The 25,157-nt window shown below is 37.6% G+C and overlaps 1 protein-coding gene across 11 annotated transcripts in view; it reads left to right on the top strand.

Moving 5' to 3' along the window:
- LOC147342510 (uncharacterized) overlaps positions 1-25,157 on the top strand; it is a 360,032-nt gene that overhangs the window by 274,830 nt on the left and 60,045 nt on the right. For 10 of the 11 annotated variants that reach the window (XR_015157866.1, XR_015157856.1, XR_015157855.1 and 7 more), the window contains one exon: positions 25,091-25,147. Coding sequence is in view for 4 of the 11 variants with exons in the window: in XM_086384542.1 (XP_086240668.1) it covers positions 25,091-25,101 (11 nt within the window). In the remaining 7 variants the exon portion in view is untranslated. Of the gene's footprint in view, positions 1-15,680; positions 17,199-25,090; positions 25,148-25,157 lie in introns of those variants that run through there. The other variant, XM_086384532.1, reaches the window with a different exon arrangement.

Here is a 25,157-nt window from a genome sequence, read left to right as displayed (position 1 = left end):
AGAGGAACTCAAAAACCTCTTGATGAAGGTGAAAGAGGAGAGTGAAAAAGTTGGCTTAAAAGTCAACATTCAGAAAACGAAGATCATGGCATCTGGTCCCATCACTTCATGGGAAATAGATGGGGAAACAGTGGAAACAGTGTCAGACTTTATTTTTTTGAGCTCCAAAATCACTGCAGATGGTGACTGCAGCCATGAGATTAAAAGACGCTTACTCCTTGGAAGGAAAGTTATGACCAACCTAGATAGCATATTCAAAAGCAGAGACATTACTTTGCCAACAAAGGTCTGTCTAGTCAAGGCTATGGTTTTTCCTGTGGTGATGTATGGATGTGAGAGTTGGACTGTGAAGAAGGCTGAGCACCGAAGAATTGATGCTTTTGAAGTGTGGTGTTGGAGAAGACTCTTGAGAGTCCCTTGGACTGCAAGGAGATCCAGCCAGTCCATTCTGAAGGAGATCAACCCTGGATTTCTTTGGAAGGAATGATGCTAAAGCTGAAACTCCAATACTTTGGCCACCTCATGCGAAGAGCTGACTCATGGGAAAAGACTCTGATGCTGGGAGGGATTGGGGGCAGGAGGAGAAGGGGACGACAGAGGATGAGATGGCTGAATGGCATCACTACTCGATGGATGTGAGTTTGAGTGAACTTCGGGAGTTGGTGATGGACAGGGAGGCCTGGCGTGCTGCGATTCTTGGGGTCGCAAAGAGTCAGACATGACTGAGTGACTGAACTGAACTGAATCTACAACAAAAGAGGCAAGAATATACAAAGAGGAAAAGAGCAAACAGGTGGTTGTCAGAGGGGAAGGGGGTGGGAAGATGAGAGAAATATATGAGGGAGTTTGATGTACAAAGAAAAGATATGACAAAAGATGAGTCTTCATATATAAAAGAGATACAGGGACAGGAAGAAGAAATTTAATTAATCTACCTTCTTATACAAATTCTCTTCTCCAATAAGATTGACTCTCCATGTTGGTTCAGGCACTTCTCCTCACAGGTTTCCTTTCTTCAAAAGGCAGATCAAATCCTACTTCTCTGAAGTCTTCCCTAACTCTACCCCTCTTCTTTCCTCTGGGCTCCTGAAGCACATCCCAGACCAGGGGACAAATCTACAGATTCATAGATGAAGGGAAGATAAAAGTTGATAAACAAAAGAAGGAGGAGTGGAAGCAACAGGAAGGGAATTTCTTGGAGGTACTAGTTTGGGGCGGTATTAGTTTTCTCACAGAGGCCATTGAAGTTTCTAATTATCTTCAGCAACTCATGCAAACAAAGAGGACAGAGGTGGCAGAGCATATAGTTAGCAGGAGTTTGAGAAGGACAGCTTTAGTTGATTGAGCTCTTTCTATGAAACAGGTTCAAATACAGTGAGCATGGGGGTCTTAAAAGGAGCCACAAAATCAACTGGTTGCCATAACAATGGATATTCCTGTTATATAGAGTTTTCCTTATATCTAGATTGCAATTTCTAATACTTCTATGACTTTTAAAATATTGCAGCTTTTCTCTTGAGCTAATTGTAGATGGCATCCAACTGTGAGAAATAATTCAGAGAGGTCTCGTGTGCCCTTTTCCCAATCTCTTTCAGTGGTAACATTTTGCAAATATTTCTCTTATTGTTATTTGTCTTTTCATCCTCTAAGCTTATTATTTCTTGGAACAAAAGATGATAATTTTGATGAATACAGTTGATAGTTTTTTCTTTTATGATTTGTACTTTTGGTGTCAAATCTAAGAATTCCTTTCATAACCTCAGATTCCAAGGACTTTCTGTGACTAAAAAAATGTTGTATAATTATACCTTTTACATTTAATCCCATGATTCATTTTAAATTAATTATAGTAAAACATGTAGGACTTTTTTCTTTTTTCCTCCTGTAGATATCTAATTGTTCCAGCATCATTCACTGAAAAGGCTACCGTTCTTCCATTGAATTGCTCTTGTACCTTTGTAAAAAAATCAGTTATGTATATTTCTGTGGGTCTATTTCTGATTTCTCTATTTGTTCCATTTTATTTTATATATTTTTTAGTTGTTACCATTTTGCTTTCTTTGTTTTAGTTTTCCTGCCTTCCTATGGGTTATTTGAATATTGTTGGAGCTTCCCTGGTGGCTTAGTCAGTAAAGAATCTGCCTGCAATACAGGAGACCTGGGTTTGATTGCTGGGTTGGGAAAATCCCCTGGAGGTAGGCATGGCAACCCACTCCAGTATTCTTGCCTGGAGAATCCCCATGGATAGAGGAGCCTGGTGGGCTGCAGTCCATGGGGTTGCTAAGAGTTGGACACAAATGAGCAACTAAGCACAGCACAGCACATACCAAAAATTAGTATCTTAAAATAAGCAATGATTTATTTTGCTCAAGATTCTATGATTTGGCAGTTTGAGCTTTTTCCTAATCTGGGCTCTTCTGGTCTCATCAAATTTTAATCATTTTTCAGTAGTTAACTGCCAGACTACTGCTGGGCTCATGAGTGTAAGATGATCTCATTTACCTTCTAATTGCCTTGCTGTCATCTGGGCCTGTGGAGCTGACTGGACTATCATGTCTCATCACAAAACAGATAAACCTGTACAGAAGGTTCTTAAGAAAGAATGCGGTTGTATGCATAGCCTTATAGTTCCTAGACTCAGAACTGGCACAACATCATTTTTGCAGAATTCTAATGTCCAAAACTAGTAACAAGCCTAGCCAGATTCAAGGATTAGAGAAATGGGTACCACCTTTTAATGAGGAGAGCTTCAAAGTCTTATTGCAAAAGAATGTATCTGTAGGAAAGGGTGGCAGATTATTCAAATTTATGCAATCAATCACAGACTCCACATGCTTTTATATCTTACAAACTGAATTATATTATAAAGCTCTGGAGTAGTTAAAATAATAAGCATGGCTTTATGAGTTAGGAAAACTCAGATGGATGAAGAAAAATGATCCATTTAAGGAGGAGGTATTGAAAAGCAATTCTTAAAGAGTGACAGGAAATAATTTCTCCAGAGATGAGATGTTTTCAAGTAAGGTCTAAATGGGATCTGTGTGTGTGCTAGGATGCTCGGGTGTGTCCAGTTCTTTGCAACCCCAGGGACCGTAGCCCACCAGACTCCTCTGTCCATAGAATTCTCCTGGCAAGAATACTGGTTTCATTTCCTCCTCCAGGGGATCTTCCCAACCCAGGGATTGAACCTGTGTCTCCTTCATCTCCTGCAGGATTCTTTACCACTAGTGCCACCTGGGAAGCCCCCAAATGGAAACGATTTTCCTACCAAAAATCAGAGTGAAAGACATCTTCCATAGACTGAAAGTTTGTGTCATCCTAAAATTCATATATTGAAATTCTAACCCCTAATTTTGATGGTATTTGGATGTGGAGGGCCTATAGTAAGATTTTAGGTCGTGAGGGTAGAGCTTTCCTGAATGGGATTAGTGCCATTATAAAAGAGACACTGGAGCCCGCCCTTCCCTTTCTGCCATGTGTGCGCAATGAGAAGATAACGATCTGTGAGGCAGGAAGCAGCCTCTCACCAGAGCTGAATATGCTGGTGCCTACCTAGATCTTAGAAGTGTCAGCCAGCCTCTAGAATTTTGAGAATTAAATTTCTGTTGTTTATGAACACTCAGTCTATGGTATCTTTCTTATAGCAGCATAAATTGACTAAGACCATGCCTCAAACTCAGACAATATGGAAAGATACAGTGCTGAGAAGATCAGTAGTAAATATTTTGGAGGAAAAGAGTCACATAAGAAAGAAATACCATTCTCAGACCAGGATAATAAGAAAGCCAGACAAATTGACAGTGGGTTGTCTTTTTTTCTTTTTTTAATTGAATATGGAATATATTAGGTGCACTAGAGAAATACAACATAATTTATGTTTGATGCAGAGACAGCTTGATTCAAGAATAATTAGATGTGATAATTGTTCATTAGTACTATCATTCTCTGGTTATTAAGTGGAAGCAAATCTTTTGAGGAAGTAGAGTGCATTGTGTGATGATTTAGAGTACAAAATAGTAGCTACCAAAGAAGATGAAGACCTGAATTGAGGCAGTTCCCTTAACTATACTTGGATATGTTTGTGTTTGTTCTCAGTGTGAAGTAGTTGGAAATTAACACCAGGAGTGCAGTATGTATATTTTGTAATTGTATTCAAGTTAACTGTATCATAAAGTATCCATTTTTTGTCTACATTATGGTTTCAATCCTTATTCATAAACATAAATTTATTTTACAGTTTAAAAATAAACTGTAGAATGCAGATTTTCTTGATTGCAGAAGTTTAGGTGAAATTTCAAGTTTAAAACTCAAAGTAGTATTAGTGTACCTCCACTAATGTACACCCCATTAGTGTACCACCACATTATAAAGATAATACATATTTTTCAGATAACACCTTACATAATTTACTAGTATATAAGACTTTTATGAATTTCATCCACAGTTTCCCCATTAGATTATATGAGGCAATTAGGAATTTGAAGATATTAATGGGATAGAGAATGTCCTTTATATTTATATTCTTCCAAAGCTAAGTAAGGAGTCTTTCAAGAATTCCACTCAGAGCAGTTGTAAATAGCTGCAAAAAGTGGATGATTGACCTCTCACTATATAGCTTAATGCTAATGAATAGAGCCCTGTGGTTATCTCTTTGGGACATGATTGGAAATTTGTCTAGATAGAGGTTAATATATGCTCTTTGGATTAGGGGACACATATAAATACCTGGAGAATCCAATTTAGAGAATTCTTTAGGTAGAGACTTTTGGAGGTAGCCTTAATTGTCAGCAGTGTTGAGTCTGTCTGTGTCAGTACAGATCAGAATGGTAAAGAGCAGGACATTTTCCATAGGATAAGTGAGCATCGTGAAAACTAGTTAGGCTAGAGACATCCTGAATGTGCCCTTGCAAATAATCTAGATGAGACACGAAATAGTCTATAAAATAGATATCTAGGTCAGAGGTCCACAGAGACCCCACAAATAACCCATCTAATAACTGAGAAAGGATCAAACATGAATACCTACACACACTGGCATTGATGCCAGATAGTGTTAACTAGGGAGGTGAGTTAATAGAAAAAACACAAAACAACCAACAAAAAAATTCTTTCCCCCTTTTTCAGCTGTGACATTGTAGGCAGTGAGAAATAATGAAAGAGGAATTGAAGAATGACCATACTCTTTTCCCTAAATGTTGGGTCAGCTTTGATGTTGTTAGTGTTAATGGATTTTGGGTATTCTAATAGGTACACAGTGGTATATCATCATTATTTTAATTTGTATTTCACAGATAATATATGCTGTGGAACCTCTTCTCATATGTTATTTATATATCTTCTTTGGTGAGGTTTGTGTTAGGGCTTTTGATCCATTTTATTTGAATTTTTTTCTTAGTGTTGAGTTTTTTTTTTTAATTTAATTTTATTTTTAAACTTTACAATATTGTATTGGTTCTGCCATATATCAACATGAATCCGTCATAGGCATACACGTGTTCCCCATCCTGAACCCTCCTCCCTCCTCCCTCCCCATACCATCCCTCTGGGCCGTCCCAGTGCACCAGCCCCAAGCATCCAGTATCGTGCATTGAACCTGGACTGGCGACTCGTTTCATATATGATATTATACATATTTCAATGCCATTCTCCCAAATCATTCCACCCTCTCCCTCTCCCACAGAGCGCAAAAGACTGTTCTACACATCACTGTCTCTTTTGCTGTCTCGTATACAGGGTTATTGTTACCATCTTTCTAAATTCCATATATATGCATTAGTATACTGTATTGGTGTTTTTCTTTCTGGCTTACTTCACTCTGTATAATAGGCTCCAGTTTCATCCACCTCATTAGAACTGATTCAAATGTATTCTTTTTAATGGCTGAGTAATACTCCATTGTGTATATGTACCATAGCTTTCTTATCCATTCATCTGCTGATGGACATCTAGGTTGCTTCCACGTCCTGGCTATTATAAACAGTGCTGCGATGAACATTGGGGTACACGTGTCTCTTTCCGTTCTGGTTTCCTCAGTGTGTATGCCCAGCAGTGGGATTGCTGGGTCATAAGGCAGTTCTATTTCCAGTTTTTTAAGGAATCTCCACACTGTTCTCCATAGTGGCTATACTAGTTTGCATTCCCACCAACAGTGTAAGAGGGTTCCCTTTTCTCCACACCCTCTCCAGCATTTATTATTTGTAGACTTTTGGATCGCAGCCATTCTGACTGGCGTGAAATGGTACCTCATAGTGGTTTTGATTTGCACTTCTCTGATAATGAGTGATGTTGAGCATCTTTTCATGTGTTTGTTAGCCATCTGTATGTCTTCTTTGGAGAAATGTCTATTTAGTTCTTTGGCCCATTTTTTGATTGGGTCATTTATTTTTCTGGAATTGAGCTGCAGGAGTTGCTTGTATATTTTTGAGATTAGTTGTTTGTCAATTGCTTCATTTGCTATTATTTCCTCCCATTCTGAAGGCTGTCTTTTCACCTTGCTTAGAGTTTCCTTTGTTGTGCAGAAGCTTTTAAGGTTAATTAGGTCCCATTTGTTTATTTTTGCTTTTATTTCCAATATTCTGGGAGGTGGGTCATAGAGGATCCTGCTGTGATGTATGTCGGAGAGTGTTTTGCCTATGTTCTCCTCTAGGAGTTTTATAGTTTCTGGTCTTACGTTTAGATCTTTAACCCATTTTGAGTTTATTTTTGTGTATGGTGTTAGAAAGTGTTCTAGTTTCATTCTTTTACAAGTGGTTGACCAGATTTCCCAGCACCACTTGTTAAAGAGATTGTCTTTAATCCATTGTATATTCTTGCCTCCTTTGTCAAAGATAAGGTGTCCATATGTGCGTGGATTTCTCTCTGGGCTTTCTATTTTGTTCCATTGATCTATATTTCTCTCTTTGTGCCAGTACCATACTGTCTTGATAACTGTGGCTTTGTAGTAGAGCCTGAAGTCAGGCAGGTTGATTCCTCCAGTTCCATTCTTCTTTCTCAAGATAGCTTTAGCTATTCGAGGTTTTTTGTATTTCCATACAAATTGTGAAATTATTTGTTCTAGCTCTGCGAAGAATACTGTTGGTAGCTTGATAGGGATTGTATTGAATCTATAAATTGCTTTGGGAGGTATACTCATTTTCACTATATTGATTCTTCCAATCCATGAACATGGTATATTTCTCCATCTATTAGTGTCCTCTTTGATTTCTTTCACCAGTGTTTTATAGTTTTCTATATATAGGTCTTTAGTTTCTTTAGGTAGATATATTCCTAAGTATTTTATTCTTTCCGTTGCAGTGGTGAATGGAATTGTTTCCTTAATTTCTCTTTCTGTTTTCTCATTATTAGTGTATAGGAATGCAAGGGATTTCTGTGTGTTGATTTTATATCCTGCAACTTTACTATAATCATTGATTAGTTCTAGTAATTTCCTGGTGGAGTCTTTAGGATTTTCTATGTAGAGGATCATCTCATCTGCAAATAGTGAGAGTTTTACTTCTTCTTTTCCAATTTGGATTCCTTTTATTTCTTTTTCTGCTCTGATTGCTGTGGCCAAAACTTCCAAAACTATGTTGAATAGTAATGGTGAAAGTGGGCACCCTTGTCTTGTTCCTGACTTCAGAGGAAATGCTTTCAATTTTTCACCATTGAGGATAATGTTTGCTGTGGGTTTGTCATATATAGCTTTTATTATGTTGAGGTATGTTCCTTCTATTCCTGCTTTCTGGAGAGTTCTTATCATAAATGGATGTTGAATTTTGTCAAAGGCTTTCTCTGCATCTATTGAGATAATCATATGGCTTTTATTTTTCAATTTGTTAATGTGGTGTATTACATTGATTGATTTGCGGATATTGAAGAATCCTTGCATCCCTGGGATAAAGCCCACTTGGTCATGGTGTATGATCTTTTTAATGTGTTGTTGGATTCTGTTTGCTAGAATTTTGTTAAGGATTTTTGCATCTATGTTCATCAGTGACATTGGCCTGTAGTTTTCTTTTTTTGTGGGATCTTTGTCAGGTTTTGGTATTAGGGTGATGGTGGCCTCATAGAATGAGTTTGGATGTTTACCTTCCTCTGCAATTTTTCTGGAAGAGTTTGAGTAGGATAGGTGTTAGCTCTTCTCTAAATTTTTGGTAGAATTCAGCTGTGAAGCCGTCTGGACCTGGGCTTTTGTTTGCTGGAAGATTTTTGATTACAGTTTCAATTTCTGTGCTTGTGATGGGTCTGTTGAGATTTTCTATTTCTTCATGGTCCAGTTTTGGAAAGTTGTACTTTTCTAAGAATTTGTCCATTTCTTCCACGTTGTCCATTTTATTGGCATATAATTGTTGATAGTAGTCTCTTATGATCCTTTGTATTTCTGTGTTGTCTGTTATGATCTCTCCATTTTCATTTCTAATTTTATTGATTTGATTTTTCTCCCTTTGTTTCTTGATGAGTCTGGCTAATGGTTTGTCAATTTTATTTATCCTTTCAAAGAACCAGCTTTTGGCTTTGTTGATTTTTGCTATGGTCTCTTTTGGTTTTTTTTTTGCATTTATTTCTGCCCTAATTTTTAAGATTTCTTTCCTTCTGCTAACCCTGGGGTTCTTCATTTCTTCCTTTTCTAGTTGCTTCAGGTGTAGAGTTAGATTATTTATTTGACTTTTTTCTTGTTTCTTGAGGTATGACTGTATTGCTATGAACTTTCCCCTTAGGACTGCTTTTACAGTGTCCCACAGGTTTTGGGTTGTTGTGTTTTCATTTTCATTCGTTTCTATGCAAATTTTGATTTCTTTTTTGATTTCTTCTGTGATTTGTTGGTTATTCAGCAGCGTGTTGTTCAGCCTCCATATGTTGGAATTTTTAATAGTTTTTCTCCTGTTATTGAGATCTAATCTTACTGCATTGTGGTCAAAAAAGATGCTTGGAATGATTTCAATTTTTTTGAATTTACCAAGGCTAGATTTATGGCCCAGGATGTGATATATCCTGGAGAAGGTTCCATGTGCACTTGAGAAAAAGGTGAAATTCATTGTTTTGGGATGAAATGTCCTATAGATATCAATTAGGTCTAACTGGTCTATTGTATCATTTAAAGTTTGTGTTTCCTTGTTAATTTTCTGTTTAGTTGATCTATCCATAGATATGAGTGGGGTATTAAAGTCTCCCACTATTATTGTGTTATTGTTAATTTCTCCTTTCACACTTGATATGCCTTACATATTGCGGTGCTCCCGTGTTGGGTGCATATATATTTATAATTGTTATATTCTTCTTGGATTGATCCTTTGATCATTAGGTAGTGACCGTCTTTGTCTCTTTTCACAGCCTTTGTTTTAAAGTCTATTTTGTCTGATATGAGTATTGCTACTCCTGCTTTCTTTTGGTCCCTATTTGCATGGAATATCTTTTTCCAGCCCTTCACTTTCAGTCTGTATGTGTCCCCTGTTTTGAGGTGGGTCTCTTGTAGACAGCATATGTAGGGGTGTTGTTTTTGTATCCATTCAGCCAGTCTTTGTCTTTTGGTTGGGGCATTCAACCCATTTACGTTTAAGGTAATTATTGATAAGTATGATCCCGTTGCCATTTACTTTATTGTTTTGGGTTCGAATTTATACACCGTTTTTGTGTTTCCTGTCTAGAGAGTATCCTTTAGTGTTTGTTGGAGAACTGGTTTGGTGATGCTGAATTCTCTCAGCTTTTGCTTGTCTGTAAAGCTTTTGATTTCTCCTTCATATTTGAATGAGATCCTTGCTAGGTACAATAATCTGGGCTGTAGGTTATTTTCTTTCATCGCTTTAAGTATGTCTTGCCATTCCCTCCTAGTGTTGAGTTTTAAGTGTTCTTTATTTATATAATTTGGATAATAGTCTATTATCAGATATGTCTTTTGTAAATATTTTCTTCCAGTATATGGCTTGCTCTTTTGATATTGTCTTTTCGAAAGTTTTAACTTTTACTTAAGTTCTGCTTATTTTTAATTTTTTTCATGGATCATGTCTTTGTGTTATATCTAAAAAGGCATCGTCATATCCAAAGTTATTTAGGTTTTCTCTTATGCTTATCTTTTAGTTTTATTGCTTTGCATTGTATATTTAGGTCTGTGATCTGTTTTCAGTTCATTTTTATGATGGTTGTAAATTCTCTGTCTAGATTTATTTATTAATTTATTTTGCATGTGCATGTCCAGTTGTTCTAGCCCCATTAGTTGAAAATACTACCTTTGCTCCCTTGTATTGCTCTTGCTCCTTTGTCTAGTATCAGTTGGTTATATTTATGGGGTCTATCTCTGGGGTCCCTGTTCTTTTCCACTGATCTATTTGTTTATGCTTTGTCCAATATCATACTGTCTTGATTACTGTGGTTTCACAGTAGGTCTTGAAATTGGGTAGTATCCGTCCTTCAACTTTGTTCTTCTCCTTCAATATTGTGTTGGCTATCCTGGGGCAATTCTGAGAGGGTTTTTTTTTTTTTTTTTTTGCCTCTCCATATAAACTTTAGAAGCAGATTGTCAATATCCACAAAATAACTAGCTGGGATTTTAATTAGGATTACATTGAGTCTATAAATCAAGTTGGAAAGCCATGCTATTTTTTTCATGAGCATGACTCATTTTACCCTTCTTATATATCTGTATCCCTCATAATCCTTTTCCCAGGCAATGCAGACAGTAGTTCTTAATGAAAAAAAAATGTTTATTTCATAAAAAATAGCTCTTTAATTCAGGTAGCATATGATTTTGACACTTTGGTTTAACAATGCTTAGAGAAGATAAGAACTCTGAATGTGGAACAATAAATGTAACATAAATGCCTTATGACCTTCTATTATGTTTTAAAGAAAGCTTTTTATTATGTCTCTTGTGCATAAGTACAAGTAATTCCTTGTTTTTTTTAAATATTAATGTCAGCAAAAGTAAGAACCATGATAGATAATGTTCTTTGCCTTTGATTAATGTGGTGTGCTCTGACCTCCTGTATTTAAAAAGTCCATTAATTGTCTTGATTAAACTCTATTTCCCTTATTGATAGCCTAAAATATTTTATAGAATTGGATTTTATTCAATCCAAAAATCATTTTGAATCTAACTTTATAATAAGTACTGAAATGGGCACTTTCATACATTATAATTTTTAGTCACAAAAGCATTTTAATTTTAAAACTCAATATTGAATAAAACCAACAATCCAATAAAAACTAAGCAGAAGATCTAGAGAGACATTTTCCAAAGCAAACATACAGATGGCCAATAGGCACATTAAAAGGTGCTCAACATCACTGATTATTAGAGACATGCAGATCAAAACCACAATGAAATATCACCTCACACTGGTGTGTGATGATACCTTATTATGACAGAAAGATTGTCATCAAAATGTTTACAAATAATAACTTCTGGAGAAGGTGTGGAGAAAAGGGAACCTTCCTACACTGTTGATGGGAATGTAAATTGGTGTAACCACTATGGAAAACAGTATGGAGGTTCTTTTAAAAACTAAAAATAGGTAAATTGTATATATGTAAATCTCACTTCTGTGTATGTATCAAGAGAAAAATGAAAACTCTAATTAGAAAAGATATATGCATCCCAATGGGCACAGCAGGACTAGTTACAATAGCTAAGACATGGAAACAACCCAAGTGCCCATCAACAGATGATTAGCTTAAGAAGACATAATATGTATATGTATGCAAAACATACATCAGGGGATATTACTCAGTCATAGGAAAGAATGAAATGTTACCATCTGAAGCAACGTGGATAGACCTAGAGATTATCATATTAAGTCAGACAGAGAAAGACAAATACCATACAGTATCACTTATATGTGGAATCTAGAAAATAATACAAATTAATTTATTAATAAAAGAGAAGTAGACTGACAGACATAGAAAATAAACTTATGATTACCAAAGAGGAGAGGTCAAGAGGGAGGGATAAACCAGAAGCATGGGATTAACAGATACAAAGTGTTATGTGTTAAATAGATAAGCAACAAGGTTTTAGTGTACCACACAGGGAATTATATTCAATATTTTGTAATAACCGTAATGGGATATAATCAGAAAAAAATAACTGAATCACTGTACTATACCCTTTAACACAATATTTTGAATCTAGTTGATTCTATTAAAAAAAGAAAAAAATGTATTTTTATTCTACTGTGCTAAGGAAATTGAAGTCCAAAGGTGTTATGTGACATTCAGAAGTATTCCAACTGGAAAGCATTAGAACAGAATTGGGAGTATATAAGTATTTATGGCCTGGCTTTCAGGCGGTCGGGAAAGATGCCTAAGCAGGGCATATCAGACTTGATGAGGCAGTTTTTATTGGGAGGAATCATACTGACCGAAGAGCAGAGAGTGTGCCAGTCCCATGTTTCTCATTGCATTAAGGGCAGTGCAGAGCCATCTGGCAGGGCCAGACATCAAATTGCAGGAGAGGGACCTTGACCCTTGGTGATGATGCTTTGAAGCCGCATGATTAGGGAATTCCCGGTCCTTTTCTGTAGAGTGAACAGAAGTTGAGATATAATAAGGATGTGATGCTGTGTAACCTTGTCTCCAGCCTTATCCTGTCATCTATTCATGTTTGGGAAAGCTCGAGCACCTCGCCTCACATGATGAATTACAGATAAGACTTGTTCTTGACCAAGACTGGTTATTTTAAGCACTTGGTCATGTCAACTTCTGTGGGACTTGGCAGGAGACAAGCTCTTTTGCTGGCAAGTGGGCCTTTAAGTGATCAATCTTGGCAAATTAACCGTTAGCTCTCAATTGTCTTTCTTGAAAGTGAAAGTGAAGGTCTCTTAGTTGTGTCCGACTCTTTGAGACCCCCTGGACTATTGGGAATTCTCCAGGCCAGAATACTGGACTGGGTAGCCTTTCTCTTCTCCAGGGGATCTTCCCAACCTAGGTATTGAACCAGGTTTCCCACATTGCAGGCAGATTCTTTATCAGCTGAGCTACAAACCTTATGCATATTTTATAGATGTTATATGTATACAATGTTAATTTTTAAAGTATTATTGAAAATAAAGTGTTAGAGGTCTATTTGAGACTGGGTCTTCTGACTCCACTTTCTATAACCTTTTCATTTCAGCTGAGGAAAATCCATTACAATAGAAACACTATTCGCTAGAGTTTGGAAATTTTGGTTTGTAGGACACAGGTAGCCAAGGAAGACCTTTATAAAGAAGAATGATATAATATTGACTGTCCTTAAAGATGTAGATCTGTGGCATTGTGAAAGATGCATTGAAAAGCGAATTAGATCTGGAAAAGTGTGGTAAATAAAATTGTTTGGTTACTACACAAGGAGTTTTAAGTAAATTATTGGGAATGAGAAAGGAAAATGAGGGACAGCAAGGGACAAAAAATGAGATGGTTTAGTGACTGGTAAGTTGTGGAGAGGTTGGAAGACAAAGGTTTCTTCCCATTTGACTCTGGACTTTCCATCTGTGTTCTTGGGAAATTGAGAGGACCACTGACAGAAATCAGTGAGTTAATACAGAAATAGATTTGCTAGGATATTAAGGATAAAAATTTGAAATAAACTATAAGCCTGGTTGGGGTCATGAGATGAAAGCTAAGGTCAGACAGACTATAGAATACGTGTGGAAAATCATAATTGACTTTTCAAACAGTAATTTCATGACTCTCTTGGAATTAAGAGTTGGATTGTAAGAGGTTTTTTGGGAAAAGTGGTGAATATAGACTGAATTTAGCAGAAATTTGACAAGGAAAAAGAGAGAATGGGAGTGTGAGGGAGTAATGGCTTTGAAAGAAGCTTAAACCAATACAATATTGTAAAGTAATTAGCCTCCAATTAAAATAAATAAATTTATATGTAAAAAAATTAAGGTATTTAAAAATTGTTTTTGTTTTTAGGTTAGTAAAATATAAAATTTTGTGTGTTTCTACAAGGAAGGATCAAGTAGAGGCAGTGATGCTTAGATTATAGTAGGGTAATTCGTAGAAGGTAGTTTTAGAGGTTCTGGGAAGAAATGAGACTTTATATTACACATGTAGAATTTAAGCTTAGAAAGAAAAAGGGATGTACACCCTGTCTTTGATAAACAAAGAAAGCAACAGAGTAAGAAAAAGACATTTTGAAATAAAGGGAAGAAGAGAGTTGATACAATTTATTTTTTATCCATTGAATCAATACATATTTACTGAGAGTAGGCTGCCTGAGAATGAATTCAGCACAGAGGAAAGCAGAGCAAAGAGAGAGTGTCTGAATTTAATGCCATTTATTGGACAGTTCCTGGATATTAGTTGCATTCATGGGCTTCCCAGTTATGAGATGATATGGCCTATATTTTGCTTAAAATATTTGGGTTTGCTTAAGATAGTTAAATGTCTGTCGCTTGCAACATGACCTCATCACCTACAACCATGGTTTCCCCTTTCCCATGAAATCCAGCTTCACCATGGCGATGGCCATATCACATGCCACCACCCTCAACAATACTTCCCAAACCAAAATTTTAAGGATCTTATTCTCTACTGTATCCTGCCTTTCGAGCTTCTTTCTTTCAGTATACTCACTCTAATATGCTTTTGCCGCTTAGAGGCTTCTAATTCCATCTCCTTATGTACCACCCTTTCACTTTCTAACTTCCATTTTGAGCAATTTGGTTTTCACCATCCAACACAGTAAATGCTCCCTTACAAATATTCGTGACTTCCTTTTCTTGACTTTTCAGTCTTCCTGGTAAAATACCAAACATTGTTAAACTTCATTATTTGTATGCTCCATGTTGTTCTTTGGGATCATTGGAACCCTCGGAGAAATGATTGAACTCTAAATGAATCAAGCTTGGCTTCTCTGGGATCCATATTAAAGTGACCTTTGTACTCTGATTAGTTGCGTGAACTCTGATGTTAACATATTTCCAGTGATGTTCCACAGACTAGTTTGGCTCATTCTTATTTATAGAACATAACTTTGCTGCCAGAATTCTGGGAGTCGAATGAGACAAGAAGGCATGGTTATCAAAATCTAGTATGGGAATTTTCACTTAGTACTCTCTGTACTACAGAAATCAAGCCTAAATTGTGCTTGAATGGCAACCCACTCCAGTACTCTTGCCTGGAAAATCCCATGGACGGAGGAGCCTGGTAGGCTATGGGGTCACAAAGAGTCGGACACGACTGAGTGACTTCACTTCCCCCAGTTTGGAGACCTATTGTATTATATTTTCAGAAAAATGCCAGTTTGTTGGGATGGAAATAAATGGTTTTCTAGCTGTGGAGAATAAGAGATGAGATTTGGAGTTGAATTTATCAAATATATTTTCAGACAATTTGGGTGATTTCAGCCCTGTTTTTTCTCTGTTTCTAGAGATAATAGGGCCACCAAATTTTGAGCCCTCTGTGAGTCCTGAAAGGAAAATTAGGTTGCTTCTATATTTAGCTTACTTTTAACTCAGGACGTAGCTTTCTCAGGTTTCCTGCCCATATTACCTTGTTCATCTGTTTTTCAGATTTCATAGTTTTATTGTTCTTGGGTCCCCTCACATCTTTATTCTCATGGTTGGATGGCTTCAAAAACATTTCTTTACCCCTACTTTAGTAGAGTTTTAAGAGGGAACAGAGATTAATACAGGCTTTAGAACTGCAATCTTTAGAAATGACTTCATTCTTGAAGTTCTGGAAATCTTCATTATTCCCTCCATACTTTTGCTCTTTAGGGCTTCTCCAATGGCTCATCAGTAAAGAATCTGCCTGCAACGCAGGAGATGTGGCAGGAACCACGGGTCAGATCCCTAGGTTGGGAAGATCCCCTGAAGGAAGAAATGGCAACCCACTCCAGTATTCCTGCTTGGCAAATTCCATTGACAGAGGAGCCTGGTGGGCTACAGTCCATGGGATCAGAGTCAGATAAGACTGAGCATGCAGACACATATACTTGCTCTTTAATTAGTTAATACATTATCCTTCCCAAGGCCAGAGAAGACCTCCTTCATGACTGATGGAAACTTTCCCAAGTCCTACAAAATGACAGTTTCTGCTCATCCCTACAGAGGAAATAGTTCACAGTATCCATATCCAACTAATTCAGTTACTTTATCAACTTTATGAAAGGTGATGTGTTTGGCAGTTTTACATATTTTACTTCATTAGTTTCTCAAAAATTACAGTGTCAGTCACTTCATAATGTAAACAGTGATGCTCTGTGTGTAACTGAGTTAAGATATAAACCTGGTCTCCCTATTCTAATTCTTTCCATTCAGCTTCATTTTGCATTTTATCTAAGAGCTGCTGACAAGAGGCACTTCTGCTGTTCCTTGAAAGAACACTTCTTTTTTATCTCTATAAGAATGTTCTTTTTTTTTTTTTTTTTGCCAAGTGAAGAGCGGTGAGAGGGAAGAACATCTAGATGTCCTGTTTGGGTTTATTGTTTTGCAATGATCTGATGAACACGTGCCATAGATAATGGTGTTTTTCTCTCTCAATTTTTCTCTGTTATAATTATGCCAGTTATGGTGATGTTATGTTAATCACTTAGTTAAAGAGTTTTCTATCAAATTTCTCCACTGTAAAGTTGGCATTATTTTCTTTGTAATTAAAAAAAGCATTTTGTAGGGAGTTTTTGTGAGTGATGATTCCTTATTAAGCTTTTTTCTTATTAGTGTTGGCACTTTGTTGATTATTGAAAGCCATCTTTCCTTCTACTTACAGTGTTTTGCCTTTTACAGAAGAACTTTCTCATGTTTTCTCTCTGTCTCTCTCTGTGTCTCTTTGTCTGTCTCCGTCTCTCTCCCTCTCTTTCATCAGTATAGATGCATGGATTTCTACCTTATTCAACGTCTAAAGTTTTTAGTCACTATTCCTTCATGCAGTTTTTCTATGCCATATTCTCTTTTTCTGTAACTTCAGTGACACAGATACTAGACCTTTTGTTATTGTCTCTCAAGCTCCTGGGACTGTTTTTAAAACTCTTTAAAAAAACCTGTTGGTTCCATTGATAACATCTATTAATTTAAGTTTACCGACTCTTCTTACTGTTACTGTCATTCTGCCATTGAGTTCACCCAGTGGGATTTTTCTTTAATTTCAGTACTTGCATTTATTTTATTTTATTATTTTACAATATTGTATTGGTTTTGCCATATATCAACATGAATCCACCACAGGTATACCTGTGTTCCCCATCCTGAACCCTCCTCCCGCCTCCCTCCCCATACCATCCCTCTGGGTTGTCCCACTGCACCAGCCCCAAGCATCCAGTATCGTGCATCGAACCTGGACTGGCGACTCATTTCATATATGATATTATACATGTTTCAATGCCATTCCCCCAATTCATCCCACTCTCTCCCTCTCCCACAGAGTCCAAAAGACTGTTCTATATATCTGTAACTCTTTTGGTGTCTTGTATACAGGGTTATTGTTACCATCTTTCTAAATTCCATATATATGCGTTAGTATACTGTATTGGTGTTTTTCTTTCTGGCTTACTTCACTCTGTATAATAGGCTCCAGTTTCATCCACCTCATTAGAATGGATTCAAATGTATTCTTTTTAATGGCTGAGTAATACTCCATTGTGTATATGTACCACAGCTTTCTTATCCATTCAGTTCTCAAATTTCCATCTGTTTAGCTTTAAATATCTTTGATAATTTTTTCTACTTTAAAATTTATTTCAAGAATGTTTGCAATTAGTCTTTTTTATAGTAGATACTTTAAAATCATTTAATGATAATTACAATGGTTGTGTCATCTTAACATGGATTTAAGTAGATTGCCTTTTCTTAGGTGACTTCAGACTTTCAAGGGTCTCCCAATGCCATAGAATTTTCAAATAAATTCTGGACATTGAAAATATATGTTCTGAGACTCTGAGTCTTGTTTAAAGTCAATGGGAAATGTTGATGTTTTTGTTTTAGCAGGTAATTTACTTGATAAAGGTTCATGCTGCAACTTCCAAATCTCCTTCTGCGGGTTGAAATTTCAAAGTCAATTTAGATTTCAAAACCACTATAGAAATCTTTGCATTTATTTCCTGTGCTCACCACCCAGTGGACAGCCTGGGACCTGGGCAGTGATCTATCCATTAGTTCAGTTCTCAAAGTCTTAAGTATGCTGTTGATTTGTATGAGATTCATGCATCTGTGGCATGGCTTTAAGCCCAGAGTTCATAAGTAACTTTATGGGGTCAGTTCTCCAAGCTCCTCTGTTTCTGTAACCTTCGCAGTACTTTTTGGTTCCCCATTGCTCTCCTTTAGGTGTGGGTACCATCCTGTTGGAACTGCAGCTCTACTTAAGGGGAAGGAAAGTTACCTTCCTTTAAAATTTTGGCTCCTGTGAGTTTCCATTATTGCTTGTCTTCTACCCCGTGCCCTCCTCTACAAGCTTGCTTGGGAACTGGGTTACAAGACAATGGAGGGAAGAAAGAAAAATGTGAGAGGTTTTTGCATTCTTCCTGTGTGTTAAGATCCCCCCTCCAGGTCTTTTTCCTCGAGCTAGATGGATTTTCCTGGAGCTCTCTCAGCACCACAGTGCTCAATCCAAGATTTTGAGCTGTGTTGAATCAAGGCCATTTATATTTAAATTTGTATTCTCTTTAAAATGTTTACACTGAAAGAGTAATAATCTTATAAAAGTACAACTGATAATAATCTCATTTGGTGATTAAAAGCAATATGAGGTCATAAACAAATGTGCACAGTGGCTGAACAAATGGCTGTCTTACCTGGGTGCCCTCTTGCTATGTCGGACTCACCTATCATAACTGGGTGCTCAGGCTGGAGACAAGTGGAAAGTTATTAAAAGATGTTTAAGAAAGGCATCTGCACTGTAGGAGAGTATTTTGGTGGCACATTGGGGATACTTTAGAGCTAGGAAGTGTACATATGGAAATATCAATTAGAAGCCTAATTGAGTAATCTGGAGAGTGGTAGGTTGAACAATGGCCTCAACGTTATCCAAGTTCTAATACTGAGAACCTGTGAATGTTACCGTATGTGGCAAAAAAGACTTTGAAGAAGTGATTAAGGACCTTGGAATGTGGAAATTAACCATGATTATCCAAATGGCCCTATCTAGTTACATGGGCCCTTAAAATAGAAAGCTTTTCCTGGTTTATTGTTAGAGAAAAATATTGGGGGAGAGGAAGCAGTGACAGACTATTTTTGGGGGCTCCAAGATCACTGCAGATGGTGACTGCAGCCATGAAATAAAAGACATTTACTCCTTAGAAGAAAAGCTATGACCAACCTATACAGCATATTAAAAAGCAGAGACATTACTTTGCCAACAAAGGTCCGTCTAGTCAAGGCTATGGTTTTTCCAGTAGTCATGTATGGATGTCAGAGTTGGACTATAAAGAAAGCTGAGAGCTAAAGAATTGATGCTTTTGAACTGCAGTGTTAGAGAAGACTCTTGAGAGTCCCTTGGACTGCAAGGAGATCCAACCAATCCATCCTAAAGGAAATCAGTCCTGAATATTTATTGGAAGGACTGATGCTGAAGCTGAAACTCCAATACTTTGGCCACCTCATGTGAAGAGTTGACTCACTTGAAAAGACCCTCATGCTGGGAAAGATTGAAGGTGGGAGGAGAAGGGGACAACAGAGGATGAGATGATTGGATGGCATCACTGACTCAGTCAGTGGATGTGAGTTTGAGTAAACTCCAGGAGTTGGTGATGGACAGGGAGGCCTGGCGTGCTGCAGTACATGGGGTTGCAAAAAGTTGGACATGACTAACTGAACTGAACTGAGCTAGGTCAGAGAGATACTAGATTACTAGCATTGAAGATAGAAGAAGGGGACAGCAAGCCTAAGAATGGGAATGATCTCTAGAAAGATAAAGAGGAAAATTAATGGACTCTTGCCTAGAGCCTACTGAAAGGAACAGACCTCTGCTGATCCCTTGATTTGAGCCCAGTGGAACCCTTGTCAGACTTCTGACCTATAGAATGGTAAGAAAAGAAATTCATGTTACTTTAAGCTACTAGGTTTGTGGTAGTTTATCACATCAACCATAGGAAACTCAAATACAGGCACAAATTGATGGCAACTTAAACAAGGCTGTGTGCTGCTTCAAGTTGCTTCAGTCATATCTGACTCTTTGTGACCCTATGGACTGTAGCCCACCAGGCTTCTCTGTCCATGGGATTCTCCAGGCAAGAAACTGGTGTGGGTTGCCTTGCTCTCCTCCAGGGAATCTTCCCAGCCAGGGATCGAACCCGTGTCTCTTATGTCTCCTGCATTGGCAGATGGGTTCTTTGTCTCTAGTGCCACCTGGGAAGCTGAAAACAAGGCTACTAGTACCCAAATGGGGGAATGTGGGCTGATTGGAAAGATATTTAGGAACTGGAATTGGTAAGATTTGATAATATGCATAAAATGTGTGGGAGGTAGTGCGAAGGCAGAAAGGGTGAGAGGACTCAAAGTTTGTTCTCTTTGTAGGGTGTTGCTATAACAAATACCAAAAAAATGTGAAAGTGGATTTGGAACTGGGTAATGGGTAAAGGTGGGAGAAGGCAGTGGCACCCCACTCCAGTACTCTTGCCTGGCAAATCCCATGGATGGAGGAGCCTGGTAGGCTGCAGTCCGTGGGGTTGCTAAGAGTCGCACATGACTGAGTGACTTTACTTTCACTTTTCACTTTCATGCATTGGAGAGGGAAATGCGACCCACTCCAGTGTTCTTGCTTGGAGAATCCCGTGGACAGAGGAGCCTGGAAGGCTACAGCCCATGGGGTTGAAAGAGTTGGACATGACTTAATGCTATCTTTCTTTCTTTTTTATAACCTTGTAGTATCCTTGAGCACTTTTTTTTTGGAGCCAGTCTGTCTGACTTGAGTTCATTCTTGGATAACTGATTTGGTAACCTTTTGAGGACAGGAAATACACTTAACTTCTCCAAATCCCATCTTAAAAAGTTATGGGATTGGTTCATATTATTTCTCATTATGTTTCTAAATCTCACATGCTGTGATTTTATTCCACATAAAATAGATAGTTAGCAGATAGAATATAACACTGTATGAACAACATAGCTCCTTTCCCAACATAGTTATTCCATATTCTTTTTCTCTGGTGCATCTGATTATACACAATTCTCAACAGTTCTTTCTTTAGGCTTTGATGTATACTCTTCTTTGATATGATTATATTGCTAGATATTATTTATGAGGCTCCAAGGTGCTGTTTCATGCTGAGTGAGAAAGGTGAATAAAATGTCTACTCAAGTACAGTGAAGTAAGAGGGCAAACAAAATTAAAAGATATAAATAGACAACTCAGAAAATTATTTCTATGATAAAGTTTTGTGTTCCTCTTACTGTTTTACTAGTTCCTTCAGTTACTAAATATCTTCAGGGGATTTAGTTTTATCTCACCTTAATGGAAATGGGGGAGCATGTAATGTTTCAAATATTGCAATTACTGTTATAATTGTTAAGTGCTGAAGATCTTATACTGCTCTTCACATACATTATTACATTTAATATCCATCACAGCACAATAAAGTAGGGAGGGGCAGCCTTAGGATAGTGTCTTGAACCTAGAAAACATTTCATAAATGTTGGCAATGGCTAGTCTTGTAAGATTTTTATTGTTCTTCAGAAACATACGGAGAAGGCAATGGCACCCCACTCCAGTACTCTTGCCTGGAAAATCCCATGGATGGAGGAGCCTGGTAGGCTGCAGTCCATGGGGTCGCAAAGAGTCAGACACGACTGAGCGACTTCACTTTCACTTTTCACTTTCATGCTTTGGAGAAGGAAATGGCAACCCACTCCAGTGTTCTTGCCTGGAGAATCCCAGGAACGGCGGAACCTGGTGGGCTGCCGTCTGTGGGGTCGCACAGAGTCGGACAAGACTGAAGCGACTTAGCAGCAGTAGAAACATAGATTCAAGGATACAATGATTCCGGTCTGAGCTTCCTTATTAACTAATGCAACATTGAGCATATTGGTTAAATTCTTTGATCTCAACTTTCTCTTCTCTAGGCTAGATGGAGGAGTGGTGAACTCTAAGGTCTGCTCTTTCTATAATATTCTCATGTGGACTACACTTACTTAAAACTATATCCATTAGTTCTTTTTTTAATTAAAATTTTTGGATTGTCCTGAATTATCAAGCTAGCCATTTTATATGGACAGATTCAGAAGTTTACTTAACCTCATTGCTCTTACTATTTGATAGATGGTCAATAAGAATATATTGGAAGACCAACTGAGTTGATGATTGGGGAAGACCAGTGTTGCCTGGCGCAGCTCTTGCCAATCTGTCTGAGATAACTCGGGTTGAAACCAGATAGTTACACTACCATATCACTTGATACTTAGAAGTGAATGTTGGCAGAATCTAGTCCAGTAGTCATGTATGGATGTGAGAGTTAGACCATAAAGAAAGCTGAGCACTGAAGAGTTGATTCTTTTTAACTGTGGTCCTGGAGAAGACTCTTGAAAGTTCCTTGAACTGCAAGGAGATCAAACCAGTCAATCCTAAAGGAAATCAACCCTGAATATTCATTGGAAAGACTGATGCTGAAGCTCCAATACTTTGGCCACCTAATTCAAAGAACTGACTCATTGGAAAAGGCCCTAATGCTGAGAAAGATGGGAGGAGAAGGGGAGAACAGAGGGTGAGACAGTTGTATGGCATCACGGACTTGATGGACATGAGTTTGAGCAAGCTCTGGGAGTTGGTGATGGACAGGGAAGCCTGGCATGCTGCAGTCCATGGGGTTGCAAAGAGTCAGACACAACTGAGCAACTGAACTGAACTGAACTGACTGACTGAATTCACATGGTGATTTTAGTTCTCTAAGAATGCTTGATCCACTGAAGGGTTTCATGTTTATTTTATGTCTTGGATTGAGAAAGTGGCCAGAGAAGTGGTTTTGGATTTTTTCCACGAAAATCCAATGTAGAAAGTGGACTATAATGTAGAGATGATGTCAATGCTCCTGAGATCTGAGAAAGGGGACCTTCAGACCCTTGTTGAGTGACTGGCTATCTTTGACCTCAGGATAGCAGTGACTTTCCTGAACTCAGCTCAATCTTTACCTTTCTCTAAGGCTCTAATTTTGTGTCTTGGGTGGATAGTGCTTATATACCAGTACACAGCTGCAGATAATCCTCTGTTTAAACTGCAACTTTCATTACAATTGCTCATTTACCAATTTAAGACTCATGATGGCAGAGACCATATCTCTCTGATTTCTTGCTTTATTCTAGGCACCTTCCATAGTGATAGTCGCTCAGTAAGCAGCTGGTGGGGCAATGTAAAATAAGATTGTTTAATAACCTTACTCAGGGGTCAAAGAGATTTCAACATTGAAGGGAGCCTTTACTTATTTATGGGCTGGAAAGTGGAGGCTTAGAGTGGTGTAGTACTTCCTAAAACAGAGAGGACTGTCTCTATCTCTGTTGGCAAAGTGGAGAATATATTTCTTTACAAATACCCAGAGCATACAAAATTGGATTATTGGATTTGAATTCCATTTTTTTAAGATTTTATAAAATGAAGACTAACCAAATACAGGGCTGAACCAGCAAAATATCAGACGATTTAGAATAGTGATTAAGAAAGTGTATGAGGGACATTACAGAAGAAGGAAGACAACTGGCACTGGCTGAAGATTATCTGAGGCAGCCAAGGGCATGATTTTGGCTGACACAGCAGACACAGTCTGAACCAAAGTCAAGGACAGGGAGAGAGACAGGGGCTTAGAGGTATTCTGTATGACTCTCTAGGCAGCTCCCGACAAGATCAAGACATGTTTTTACTGATAAGCAGGGCCAATGTGAAGGTCAGAACTTTGATCATGAGAAATTTTAATTACTCAGATATTGATCAAAACACCTGGAAACCAACTACAGAAGGCAGAGTTTGAAAAGAGGGCTGGATTCTTCGATGCATGCTGGTAGAACTGACTGCTCTTCCTAGGCTGTGGGCAGTTGCTATTCTAAGTGCATCCTAGGGAAAAAGCCAGCTATGATAATGGGTTAGACTTTGGGGAATGGCAGTGACCGCAGAATTATTAGACTTTAAATGCTAAGTGGAAGAAACATTAAAGGAAGTTGATTTTGTAGGAACGTGTGGAAAGCCCTAAGGATCTTTGATAGAAATTTTATAATGTAAAGGGGAAGAGGGGAAGAATATTTAAAGGTGAATTGAAGTGCTTCTTTAAAATCAATAAAGAAAATTAAAGCTCTTTAATGATCTTAGACCAGTAATACAGTCTCAGAACCAGAGCCTGCCTAAATACATCAGAGGTCTCTCTGGCCTTTGAAAAATCACTTTTTTAAAAGTTGTTTAAAAAAAAAATTTTATTGGAGTATAGTTGACTTAAAATGTTGTGTTAGTTTCTGCTGTACAACAAAGTGACTCAATTATACATATACATATATCAACTCTTTTTTTTCAGATTCTTTTTCTGTATAAATCATTTACATATGCATACTACTATATGTAAAATAGATAACTAATAAGAACCTACTGTATAGCCCTGGGAACTGTGCTCAGTACTCTGCAAAACTGCTTTTTATGACTTTGCGTGCCGAGTTGAGTGAATGGACTTTTATTTGGGACTTTGCTCAATGAGTAGTACCATATCAACAAAGATATCTTAATTTAGGTCCTTGAAACTTTTTGCCTGGACTTTTTAATGGCCCTGCAACTATACTTTCTTCTCCAAGCCTTGCCTCCTTAAAAATATAGCTTGTGCGAAAGATGCCAGAATGCTGTTTCTAAAACAGGTTTGATGGTTTCACTCCTTTGTTGAGCTTTCATTATCTTGTATAGGAAAGACTATGCTTTGCAGTTTGGCCTGCATTCCCTTCTTTGATATCAGTGTTTGTTGCCATGCCCTTACATGAATTCTGCACTGTAGCCATACATAAATCATTTTTACTTTGGAATAATATTTTGTCTCTACTTTTTAGATTTGCAGAAACTTTGCAAAAATAGAATAGAGTTTCTACATAGACCCTTGCCCAGTTTTCCCTGTACTTAGCGTGTTACACCACCATGTTATATCTGTCAAAATCAAAAAACAAATATTAGTAAATCACCAATAAACTCTGCTTTATGTAGAGAGTTGCAGCCATTTTTCTACTAAAGTCCTTTTCTCTCATAGGATCCTATTGAAGACACCACATTGCATTTAATCATCACATCTCCTTAGTCTCCTCTGGTAAGTAACC

Source organism: Bos grunniens, chromosome 29 (genome assembly GCF_055505025.1).
Source record: "Bos grunniens cultivar Pamir isolate PY7600 chromosome 29, Bosgru_T2T1.0, whole genome shotgun sequence".
Taxonomy (NCBI): domain Eukaryota; kingdom Metazoa; phylum Chordata; class Mammalia; order Artiodactyla; family Bovidae; genus Bos; species Bos grunniens.
The sequence above is the reverse complement of the archived record's forward strand: the minus strand, read 5'-3'. Positions and strand labels throughout refer to the sequence as shown.